We start from the raw sequence: 12,683 nt of genomic DNA, 5'->3' as shown, positions 1-12,683 counted from the left end.
GTCTGTCTCTGCGCCTGTCTATCATTATCTGTCTCTCTTCCTCCCTCTCTGTTTCTCTGTCTGTCTCTTTTTCTGTGTCTCTCTGTCTCTGTCTCTTTCTCCCCCTCCCTCCCTCTCTTCCTCTCTGTTTTTCCGTGTCTGTCTCTCTTTTTTCTGTGTCTCCTGTCTCTCTCCCGCTCCCTCTCTCCCGTTCTGTTTCTCTGTCTGTCTCTGTCTCTCTGTGTCTCTTTTCTCTGTCTGTCTGCCTTTCTCCCTCCCTTTCTCCCTCCTCTGTTTCTGTCTCTCTGTCTCTTTTTCTCTGTATGTCTCTCTGTGTCTCTCCCTCCCTTTCTCTCTGTTTCTCTGTGTCTGTCTCTCTCCCTCTCTCTCTTTCTCTCTCTGTGTCTCTTTTTCTGTCTCTTTCTCCCCCTCCCTCCTTCACTTCTTCTGTTTCTCTGTGTGTCTCTGTCTCTCTTCCTCCCCCTTTCCCTGTTTCTCTGTGTCTGTCTGACTCTGTCTCTCTCTCCCTCCCTCCCTCTCTGTTTCTCTGTGTCTATCTTTTTCTCTCTGTGTGTCTCTCTCTCCTTCCCTTTCTCCCCTCCCTGTTTCTGTCTCTGTCTCTGTCTTTCTGTGTCTCTCCCTCCCTTTCTCTGTCTGTCTCTGTCTGTCTGTCTGTCTGTCTCTATTTCTCTGTGTCTGTGTCTCTCTTTTTCTGTGTCTCTCTCTCCCCCTCCCTCCCTCTCTTCCTCTCTGTTTCTCTGTGTATCTTTCTCTATCTCTCTTCCTCCCTCTTTCCCTCTGTTTCTGTGTCTGTCTCCCTCTCTTTCTCTTTTTCTCTGTCTCTGTGTCTCTCCCTCCCTTTTTCCCTCCCTCTCTCCCTCTCTATTTCTGTCTCTGTCTATCTGTCTCTCTCTCCCTCCCTTTCTCCCCCTCTATTTCTCTCTGTCTCTTTTTCTCTGTCTGTCTCTGACTCTCCCCCCTTCTCCCTCCCTCTCTATCTGTTTCTCTATATCTGTGTATCTCTTTTTCTGTCTCTCTCTCCCATCCCTCCTTTTCTTCCTCTGTTTCTCTGTGTGTCTCTGTCTCTCTCCCTCCCTCTCTCTCTATTTCTGTCTTTTTCTCTCTATGTCTCTCTGTCTTTCTCTCTCCCTCCCTTTCTCCCCTCTCTGTTTCTGTGTCTCTTTCTCTGTCTCTCTGTGTCTCTCCCTCCCTTTCTCCCTCTCTCTCTGTCTCTGTCTCTGTGTGTCTCTCTCTCTCTCTCTGTTTCTCTGTATCTGTGTCTCTCTTTTTCCTGTCTCTTTGTCTCTCTCTCCCCCCTTCCTCCCTCTCTTCCTCTCTGTTTCTCTGTGTATGTCTCTGTGTGTGTCTCTTTTTCTCTGTCTGTCTCTGTCTATCTGTCTCTCCCTCCCTTTCTCTCCCCTCTATTTCTGTCTCTTTCTCTGTCTCTCTCTCTCTCTTTGCGTGTCTGTCTCTCTCTCCCCCTCCATCCCTCTCTTCCTCTCTGTTTTTCTCTTTCTCTCTCTCTTCCTCCCTCTTTCCCTGTTTCTCTGTGTCTGTCTCTTTTTCTCTGTCTCACTCCCTTTCTCTCTCTGTTTCTCTGTGTCTGTCTGTCTCTCTCTGCCCCTCCCTCCTTCTCTTCCTCTGCTTCTCTGTCTCTCCCTCCCTCCCTCTCTCTGTTTCTCTGTGTCTGTCTTTTTCTCTCTCTGTCTCTCTTTATCTATCTCTCTCTCCTTCCCTTTCTCCCCTCTGTCTCTGTGTCTCTGTGTCTCTGTCTCTCTCTGTGTCTTTCTCTTTCTTTCTCTCACACTCTCTCTTTTTGTCTATGTCTGTGTCTCTCTTTTTCTCTCTGTCTCTCTCTCCCCCTCCCTCCATCTCTTCCTCTCTGTTTCTCTGTGTGTCTTTCTCTGTCTCTTTTTCTCTGTCTATCTCTCTCCCTCCCTCCCTCCCTCTCCCTCTCTATCGGTTTCTCTGTGTCTGTGTGTCTCTTTTTCTGTCTCTCTCTCCCCTCCCTCCTTTTCTTCCTGTTTGTATGTCTCTGTCTCCCTCCCTTTCTCTCTCTCTGTTTCTCGGTGTCTGTCTTTTTCTCTCTGTCTCTCTGTCTCTCTCTCCCTCTGTTTCTCCTTCTCTCTCTGTTTCTGTCTCTGTCTCTCTCTCTCTCTCTCTGTTTCTCTGTGTCTGTGTCTCTCTTTTTTCTGTGTCTCTTTGTCTCTCTCTCCCCCTCCCTCCCTGTCTTCCTCTGTTTCTCTGTGTGTGTCTGTCTCTTTTTCTCTGTCTGTTTATCTGTCTTTCCCTCCCTTTCTCCCCCTCTATTTCTGTCTGTCTCTCTGTCTCTCCCTCCCTTTCCCCCCCCTGTTTCTGTCTCTTTCTCTGTCTCTCTGTCTTTGCTTGTCTCTTTGTCTCTCTCTCCTCCCTCCATCCCTCTCTTCCTCTCTGTTTTTCTGTCTTTCTCTTTCTTCCTCCCTCTTTCCCTGTTTCTCTGTGTCTGTCTCTTTTTCTCTGTCTGTCTCCCTCCCTTTCTCTCTCTCTGTTTCTCTGTGTCTGTCTGTCTCTCTCTGCCCCTCCCTCCTTCTCTTCCTCTGCTTCTCTGTGTGTTTTTCTCTCTTCCTCCCTCTTTCCCTGTTCATTGTGTCTGTCTGTCTCTCTCTCCCCCTCCCTCCCTCTCTCTCTGTTTCTCAGGGCATCTCTCTGTCTCACACACAGAGTCTGCTGAAGGGCCCCTGGTACATCCGAGGTCCTGAGCTGCAGAGCTAGAAGGCCCTGGCAGTGCCCCTCTAGTCCAAGCCTGGGTTCTCATGGAGAAAGCTCTGAAGCCCAGTGAGGCCTCAGTGCAGTGCTCAGGGACACCCTGGGGTCCTGGCCCTGCCCCATCTAAGGACTCTGTGGGCCCCGCCCACACCTGGCCCTCCCTTGCTGCCCCTGTTCAGTCCCCATTCCGACTCACCCTCTGTGGCTCTGCCTCTATTCGGGATGGTTCTTTGGGGAGTGACAGCCAGCAGCGCTGAGCTTCGAGTCTTCTTGGGAGTTGAGTGTCCCTGTCCTCTGGGGGTCCTAGGCCAGCCCCAGCTCCCTCCTTTCTCGGGCTGGGACCAGTGCCCTGCGAGTGTGTCCAGGGCTGGGGTGCTGCTGCCCAAAGCCTGGCATCCCCCCTCAGCATCCCCAGCTATTTGGGAAAGGGGGAGGCCTTTCTGGAGCCTGCCAGGGAAGTTTCTCGAAGCAGCTCCTCTGCAGAAGGCCTAAGTGTGCCTCGATACCTCTCTGCAGAGCTCCAGGGGCTCCGGGTGGGCGTTGAAGCGGGGCTGCAGGTGGGCAGCACTAAGGTGAAGCGTGCTCAGAATGAGCCCAGGCCCCTCTGGGTGAAGCTGCAAGTCCAAGTGGGCTCCCAGAGCCCTTCCCTCTCTCCATCTCCAGCTGTAGCCACCCAAGCATCACTGTCCCCCGCGGAGCCAGGCGCCATGGCCACCATGTGCTCACCATTGTGCGATCTCTCGCTTGCTCGCTAGCTCGTTTGGGGGAGGGGGGGCAGCTTTGCATAATGAGGCAGCGAGCCGGGCTAGCAAGGCTGTAGAAGGCAGCAGGGCTGAGCCCCGTCGGAGATAATGGCAAGCTCCTTTCCGCTAGGAGCCCCCGTCTCATCTCGTCCCGCCGCGCGTGGAGCTTTCACGAAGTCAGCCTGCTAGCAGCTTCCCAGTGAGGGGGCTGCCATATGCACGCTGATTGCCCGAGTCTAATTAAGATGGGCCTGCTGGGCGAAGGAGCCGCGGAAGGAGCGAGGGAGCGAGGGAACAAGCAAGCGAGCCCCCCAGCCTCTCCTTCGCAGCCACTCGCTGATTCCGAGCGAGCGTGTTCTCCAGACGTGCCTCCTCTGCGCGCTGCTCCATCCCGGCCCCCAGGAGCGGGCTGGCTCGCCAGTGCCTTATCCAGCCCGTCCCAAGCCCCTCACTGGGCCCACGAGATGGCACTCAGTCTGGGGCCGACGAGGCACGACGCACCCGGACTTGGGAGAAGCAGGCACAGTGGCAGGGAGAGGCTCTGGAGTCCCGGGCCCTGGGTTCAAAGTGGAGGGAAGGGAAGTCGCTTGTCCTCTGGCCCAGCGTCCTCAGCTGCAGAACCAAGGAAGAGAGAAAGCAGAGCGGGAGCAGCGCAGTGAGCGGCCCCTTCCCACCTTCCGCCAGACATGGAGGGCCGCGCGAGCTGCTGCTGCCTGTGCCCACGAGGGAATTTCTTTCTCTTTTCCAAATCGGGGAGGGGGAGTAAAAAAGCGAAAAGCAGTTCTGGTTCACTGAAAAGACAGTTCGGAGCGTTTCCCTTGAATGCAAATGCCCGGGGCTCCTTCCAGCCTCAAGCCTAGAATCCCTCCGCCCCGAGGGAGCCAAGTGATCTTCCGCGCTCGCCTGCCCGCCCCTGCGGCAGCATCCCCGCTCCTGCGGACCCTGGCCCAGCTTCCTCGGGTGCCTAGTGCCTTCATGCTGTCTCCCCCTTCCCACTCCTGCCTAACAAAGCCTGCTCGCAGCAAAGGAAGGGTCTGGAACACTCTAGTGGCAAAGACTGGCTCTGCTTCGTGTCACCTTCCAAGCCTTTCTCACACGGGGTTTTGCCAAAGAAGTGGCTTTGGAGGTGGCTCTCCCAACAGCCAGGGCCTTAATGAAAGGGAAAGTGGCAACCTGGGATGGTGGAACTGGCCATATTGGGGGGGGGAAGGCTCTTCCCTTCCCCAGAGGCCACAGCACTACTTCTGGGGTCCAACAATCCCTCCCCCTTCCTACTAAGACCTGGCCTTTCAAGAATGTAGGGAGCTGCCCCCACCAGTACACTTGAGGCACACGTTCCCCGGCTCCTATGGCTATGTTAGCAGACAAGGCCCGAGCCCAGGCCTTCCCATTCCAAGGCCGCTCCTCTGGCCCTTCCTGTGTGCGAAGTGCCTACAAGTCTTATCTCATGGCATCCCCTCGCCACCCTGGGAGGTAGGTGCCACCCTCATCCCCAACAGAGCAAAGCCCCACATCAGAAGGCTGCCCTGATCACTGAAATCCCCACGTGGAACTCTCTCCAAGAGGCTTCTGGGTCCCAGCAGTCTGAGGGATGCAGAGAAGGTCAACTTGTCCCCAAAGAGCCCAGCCCACCTGGCATGCAATGAGCAGATTCAATCATGTCTGATGTACAAAGGAGGGCAGGCAGGGAACCCCAGCCCCAGTAGCAAGAGGGCAGAGGGCAGATCCCCTTCAACCTCAGTGAGGCCTGCTATTTCCATACGGAGCGCTTTTCCCAGGTCCAAGTGGTGCTCCAGCCTCCATCCTTGAAGCCTGTGCTGTTTGTTCTCCCATAATTCCTGCCCTGTTATTTCTCAAGCCTACAACACTTTGACCATCCACCTTCTCCACCCTGACTCCAGTGCTTAGGAAATCCAACCACTTCAAACTCATACCACCTCAAGTGGCCCCTCACTGCTGCACGGCAACCTTTTACTCTTCCTCAGTTGACTCTGGGGAGGATGATAGTTGACTTAGTGACAGATAAATCAGCTCAAGCAGCCCAACCCCACCTAGCCCAGAGTACCATATAGGCCATGTACTATTTGCCTTGGGCTCTACCCCTGCCCTTCCCTACTATAGAAAGAGTAACTGTATCTTGAGGTGGGCTTTGCTGCTCAGGTTTCTATTTTTCAGAAAGTCGGTTCTTCTAGTTCCAGCCACTATCATCCAGGCAATGAGGTCCCCATGTACCACCAGCCCAAACCCTTGCCTCCACCCTCACGACATTTCGCACAGGACTATCTCAGGAGCCGTATACTCAGGCTGAGATCCAGATGGACTGGCACCTATGCCTGGTCAGCTCCTGTTTGGGATGCCAGGTGGCATGGTATACAGTTTTCCTTTCTTAGATAGAGCTCACATTCAGTTAATTATTAACAACAAAAGTGACTGATTTATGTATGCATACACCCAGCTGCCCAGGACAGAAAGATGGAAGGATTGTCCTCTCGCCTGGGCTTGGGGATCACTGCACATGCTGAACACGGGTCCAACATGGCATCAGAGTAAGATCACATGACTCAAGAGATGGGGCTTCTGGGAGATTAATTCCAAAGCCACAAGAGAAGTGGGTAAATTGATGTTCTCTTTGAGGACACCTATGCTCTCCACTGAAGCCGGAAGAAGGATGAACAACAAAGGGGACAAAATGGACTTGGATTTGGAGCAGTCATCATCTAGGGGGCCTACCAGCAACTGCTATCAATGGGCTGGGAAGAGCAGGAGCACCACCCCACCATCCCAGGCCACTGACCCTGCTTCCAGCCTGGCCTCCACTTCCAAATCCCAAGGAAGCCACCTTTGTGGTGATACAACCTAGCAATTGGCTCTGTGGGTACTTCAGCCATCCTAGACTACCCCCTACCCCTGCCCCCAAAGCAACCACAGCTACTAAAGACCCAGTATATTCCTGATGCCATTAAATATCTCAGTGTCAGAGACCAATAAGATTTCATCAATGGTTACTGCTGAACCTATACTATAGGACTATCGAGATTCATCTAAAACCTCCCATATGTTTTGACTCTCTCCCCCCAACCCATTAGAATGGAGGCTCCTTGAGCACAGGGGTTGTTTCACTTTTCTGCTTATATCACTGGTACTTGGTACCCAAGTCTCAATAGCCTGCCTTAATCTCTTTGCTGTGCCTGTGTCCCAGGTCACCAACTAGCTGCTGGAGAATTCCACCCAAATGGCCCATTGACATCTCAAGCTCAAGCTGCCCCAGCCCAGGTAGCTGGACCCAGAGGCACATCCTCCAGCTCCAGAGCCCCGCGGGTGTGAACGGGATGTGAACCATGGAGGCCATCTGGATCTACCAATTCTGGCTAATTGTGATCGGCGACTCCACGGTGGGCAAGTCCTGCCTCCTGCACCACTTTACTCAGGGCTGCTTTCCCAGGATGCTGTCCACTGCCTGCGACCCCACAGTCAGCGTGGATTTCTTCTCTCGCCTCCTGGAGATTGAGCCTGGCAAGAGAATCAAGCTGCAGCTATGGGACACGGCCGGGCAGGAGAGGTTCAGATCAATAACTCGATCTTATTACCGCAACTCTGTTGGTGGATTTCTGGTATTTGATATCACAAACCGGAGATCTTTTGAACATGTACAAGATTGGTTAGAAGAAGCCAAAATGTATGTGCAACCATTTCGGATTGTATTTCTGTTAGTGGGACATAAGTGTGACCTAGTGTCACAACGTCAAGTTTCAAGGGAAGAAGCTGAAAAAATGTCAGCAGCCTATGGTATGAAGTATATAGAGACCTCAGCAAAAGATGCTGCAAATGTTGAAGAATCTTTCACAATTCTGACAGGAGATATATATGAACTTATTAAAACAGGAGAAATTTGTATTCAAGATGGCTGGGAAGGGGTTAAAAGTGGTTTTGTTCCAAATATTGTGCATTCTTCAGAAGAAGCAGCCAAACCTATGAAACAATGTATTTGCTGAATTCATAAGCAGCTCCAGAATGAGTATGAGTACATCAGGTATTTGTTTTAGGACAAATACCATCTTTAAGAGCAAAATTATAATTATGAAAGCATAAAAATCATTGATTTGCCTGAGTCACTAATCATTGTTTTTGCATCCTTTTATAAGATATTTAACTATTAAGATGATAACATAGTAATAGTTAAAGCAGAAAAATATAATTTTGAAGACATTAATATTTGTAAAGAAAAGTGCAATATTTACTTAGCAACTTAACATATCAAAGATTTTGACTAGGACTAAAACTGAAGTCCATTTTCAAGGGACCAGATTTTCATGCATTCTCATATTTTAACAAGCGTTGAATGTGAAGAAATTATATATTATATTAATATTATTTTCCTTTATTGATTTACTGCTTCTGAAATATATTTTTTAAGTTTTATATAGATAGCTGAGATTACAATCAGAATATTATATTCCCAATAATTTTAAAGAAAGGAAACTAAAAAAATCAAACATTTTGATAAGATAATAGTAATGACATCTCAAGCTCAAGACATGGAAGACAGAATTCTTTATCTTTCCAGCTCCCACCCCCACCTCCCATAAGGTCCTTCTCATTGCTGTTGAGGGCACCACCACCCACATTCCCAGACTGCCTCGGTTTCTATTTCCGGAGTCCTCCTTTCCTTCACCCACCATATCTGCCCCCTTCTATCCACTCTCATGATCATCTGTCTATATCACTTCTTGCCTGGACTATATAATAATAGTGTCATCACTGGTCTTCCCACTTTTTAAATGTTTTCTATTTTATTTCTTAAAATTACATATAATGTTTAGCATTCTTTTTTCATTCCAAATTCCCCTCCCTCCTCCTTGGGAAGGCAAGCAACTTGATATAGATTATAAGTGTGCAGTTGTCCAAGATGTATTTCCACATTGGTCTTCCTCCCTTGAGTCTTACCCCTCCCCAAACCCACCATGTAACTGCCAAATTAATCTGCCCAATGCACTTCCCTTCTCAAGAAGTGTCAGTGGCTCCCTATCATCTCCACAAACACTTCAACTTGGGATTCAACTCCCTTACCTAGCTGGCTCCCACTTACTCCTCCAACCTGATTTCATCTGACTTTCCTTCATCAATTCTATTTTCTTTATTGTTGGACTGTTCCCTCTCAGGCTAGTCTGATCAAGAAAGCACTGGACTTGGAGAGCCAGAAAACAGGTCTCCTACTGTTGTGGTGAAAATTTCACCTTTTAAGATTGATGTAATATTGAACAATGGCCGCCAAGGAATTTACTTATGAAATTCCTAAAATGAAACACTCAAGTCAGAACGGAGTTTATGGAGGTTTAATCACACTGGGAGTAGGGAAAGGAGAGGGAGAGAAGGAGAGAGGAGAAAAGGGAAAGGGGCTACTCAACCTCTGACCAAGGCAGAGGGAGTTTAGGCCCAAAGGGCCAAGGTGGAAGGAATCAGTCCTTGACTCACGTGACCGATCTGAAGGGAAGCTGTCTGCGGGCCTCCTCTCTGTTCAAGCTTCTAACACGAACTCATGTCTCGCTCTCTCCACAGGAAGTGAGCGAATTCCAGAGGCTGTTCCCTACCTCACTTCCTGTGCCTCACATGTGCCAATGGTGGCTCTAGCTTGGCTTAGGACAGCCCAGGTGGGCAGTTAGTTATTTCTTATTTGTCATTGACTAGCACATGCCCGTGTAGTGTGGGTGTGCACAATTTTTTGGGTGCTAGACCAAGATGGAGACTTTTAAAATTCACACTATCTGGTCTCAGACACTTCCTGGCTGTGTCACCCTGAGAAACTTACTTAACAGTTCTGAGCTCTAGCTTCTTCATCTGTAAAATGAGGGGGTTCAACTCCAGGTCTCTAATAATATAATGATAAAGATCTAATATGTGAAGCTGGACAAGCTTTAAATCTATGATTCTATGATCCCCTGCCTCATCAAAGATGGCTCCCAAGCTTGGAAGATCAGCCTTCATCATTTCTAGCCCCATAATCCTCTTCCTTCATGTTCAGCTCCAATGCCACTGCCTCCTTCTCTGTCCCTGGGCCAGTTGTTTTTCTTGAACAAGGAGGGTTTACGAGAGTGGAGGACCTAGAACTGGAGGAGAAAGGGGCCCATAGATTGGGAAATGATCCTACTGAAAAACAAAAGGCATCGATGAACATTTTTAAAGCCTTCCCAATGCCCTTGTGCTCACTCCTGCCTCCTTAGGTCTTGTCAGTTTCCCTTTCTCTATAGCTCCTAGAACCTTAGTTTTGTGTCTGTATTCCTGACACCTAGAACGAGTACCTAGCACTGAGCTTTAATGTCAAATTCTAGAGACAACCAGTTTGCCCATACCATTCCATATGAGGCTCAGTTGAAAGACCTGGGCGTGTTTGATTTGGCGGAGAGAGAAGACTCAGCTGAAAAACACCATTAGCTGCCTTCAAGTATTTAAAGGCGGAGCTAGGTAGCCAGTAGCCAGATCACTTCACCTCAGGTTCCTCATCCATAAAATGGGGAGAATAATGGTACCTGCTGCATAGGGTCTTTGGGAAGACCCATGGGAAAGTGCTTTTGTTTGTTTGTTTGCTTTGCTTTTTTAAGGATTTAAAGGATCTTCAAGTGAAAAAGGAAATAGTTTTGTCCTGCTTGGCCCCAGAGGGAAAATCTGGGAGCATCAGTGGGGGGAAAATGCTGGGAAGAAGGTTTGGGACTGATTTGAGGGAGAAGTTCCAAGCTGTTAGAGCTGTCTAAAAGTCAAAAAGGCTTCCTGAAGGGGAAAGGACTCCCTCATCCTTGGAAATCTCCAAGCAAACCCTCTTGAAGGTGTTCTAGAGGGCATGCGGACTTATCCAGGCTGGATAGTTCATCTTGGAGATCCCTTCTAGTTCAGAGGAGTTCTGTATGGTTCAGTAAAATGACTGGGGAGGGCGGAGAGATTCCAGTGTGGTCCCAGCTGTCCCCAAACGGGGCAGCCCCAAGGGATACCCCCCCCCCCATTGCTGTTAGAACCCTTGGAGAGAGCCAGTCCTCGGGATGCTGGAGAAAAGAAGATGATGTAGACACTCAAGGGCAGAATCATACCAAATGGGAAGCAAGTTGCTGCTATTGACTTCCGTGCCCGACAGTGCTTCCAACATGCTGGCATTGTCCAAAAGAGCCATGTGTAAGACGCCCAGGGAAGGCGGCATGCTGTGGAAGTTCTAGGTAACACCAAAAAAGAGGCTCTCTATACGAGGGGCTTGGTTAGCCGATACCCATGTAAGCCCACTCTCCTTCCTGACTCTAGCCGCTGGGCGGGAGAATGCGCCTGGATTTTTTAAACCCTCACCTTCCATCTTCAAGTCAATACTGCGCATTGGTTCCAAGGCAGAAGAGTGGTGAGGGCTAGGCCATGGGGGTCAAGTGGCTTGCCCAGGGTCACCCAGCTGGGAAGTGTCCAAGGCCAGTGCCTGGATTTCTTGAAGCCAGCCACTAGCATCTCAAGTAGGGAGGGGAGAGTTTCCTTTCTGGTGAACACCAACTGCAGAGTCCATTTCCCCACTGCTGACTAGCTGCGGGCGGTAACTTCTCAGAGTTCAACCATCTTCTTCACAGTCCCGCACGTCTCTAAAAGTGCTCGTCTCCTCAGACTGGCCTCCCCCTGGCACCTTGCTGCAGGCCTCTCAAAGCCAAGGCAGACTTCTCCACCTTGCTTGGACCCTCTGGGGTACAAAGTTTTCAATGCAGCAAATCAAATACCCAGGCTTCCCAAGGAGGGCAATTCCACTGAAGCGTGGCTCTCCCAAAGACGTGGTTACGGGCCCTGCTCCAGTGGCCTCTGCCACACGACCCCATGTCTTAGTGCTGTCCTACTGGACTCCAAGCTCCATGAAAGCAGTAAGAATGGCTTACCCCAACTTCCGGTCTGCTCCACTTTGTTCAGTACTGAAGGGAACATTTACTAAATACTTCATGGAACCCTCATTAACCTACTGTGTAGCTTGAATGGAAGCTTCCTGAAGGGAGACAAACACCTGGAATCATCCCATCTCTCCCTGTCACTTCCATCAGGCATTCCGCATGGTGGCCTCCAATCCAGATGGATGGACTCTGGCCAAGGCCCTCAGTGGGGCCTCCGAGCTCTGGAGGCCCTGGGAGGAAGGAACTGCGACCTCCTGCCCCTCTACTCAGTTCTCCAACATCCTTTGTTCCAAAAGAGAGGCGGGGAGGAAAGGGAAGTTGGTGGGAGCCCTCCGTCCCAAGCAAATGTTTCCCAAAAAGGAACGGAAGTGGAGCCCATCTGTGGCGGAACTTTCCTCTCCTGCAAGAGCTTTGGAGGCACCTGGAGCCCAGCACCTTGGGGTAACAAGGGTGAGCCCATTCTTCCCCAGGCTTTCCAAAGGAACAAACGCCAGTGGCTCATGGCTAAGATGGCTTGATGGGAATGGCTGCACCTTGAGGAAGGTAATTACTACTCGTCCATTCTTAGTGCTTCTCCCTAATTCCCATTTTGCTAGTCTAGAAGAAAAGCAGGTGGAAATAATGCCCGGCGTGTTAGCATCTCGATACCTGCCTCATGGGCCCTTCCTTGGGGAAGCCTCCGAGGTAACTGGCCACGTCGCCCATGCAAGGGGCTGGAGGGATGGGCCCCCTGGGCAATGAGGCCCCTGCTTTCCTGCCCTAAATATGCACCTTATTTCTCCTAACTGTCTCCCCAGGAAAACGGCTGCCTGGCACTCTGGGGTTTCCTTAAGGACATTAGAATGGGAGGCGGGTAGGCCCGAGGCCTTGGGGCCCATGGAAAAGGCCAAAGAGAGCTACTTTATCCAGTACCTGCTGGGTTCAGGGTCCGAGTCAGGGCGGGGAAGGCGAGAGAGGCGAAAGTAGAGCCTCTTCCCTCAAGGCCCTTCTAGGCCCCTTGTATGGAGACTCCAGTTGTTGGGTGAAATCCTTTCATACAGTGAATCCCAACTGGTCTGTGTGTAGGCACACCGTCTCTCCTTTCTTCCCTCAGTCTCTCCAGCAGGAAGAACCTCCTCGTTCCCCTTCTCCTCACACACCCCCCCCCAGTCACTAACACTCTTGGAATGACTGTGTGTTACTTCATGGTCACAGTAACAGTGAGCATTCACACAGAGCCTCCAGGTAACATGCAAACACCCACAACCACCCTGGGAGGGGAGACAAGTGCTATTGTTTCCCCATTTTACAGATGGGGATACTGAGGCACCGAGAGGCAAAG

General features: G+C 50.5%; 1 protein-coding gene across 1 annotated transcript; it reads left to right on the top strand.

Moving 5' to 3' along the window:
• The first annotated feature begins 6,805 nt into the window (after positions 1-6,805).
• LOC100616968 (ras-related protein Rab-39A-like) lies at positions 6,806-7,666 on the top strand. Its single transcript, XM_056809422.1, has one exon. It carries the CDS (start codon positions 6,806-6,808, stop codon positions 7,457-7,459), a length of 654 nt encoding a protein of 217 aa, XP_056665400.1. The 3' UTR covers positions 7,460-7,666.
• The last annotated feature ends 5,017 nt before the right edge of the window (positions 7,667-12,683 follow it).

The sequence above is a fragment of the Monodelphis domestica genome, chromosome X, assembly GCF_027887165.1.
Source record: "Monodelphis domestica isolate mMonDom1 chromosome X, mMonDom1.pri, whole genome shotgun sequence".
Classification (NCBI taxonomy): domain Eukaryota; kingdom Metazoa; phylum Chordata; class Mammalia; order Didelphimorphia; family Didelphidae; genus Monodelphis; species Monodelphis domestica.
The sequence above is the reverse complement of the archived record's forward strand: the minus strand, read 5'-3'. Positions and strand labels throughout refer to the sequence as shown.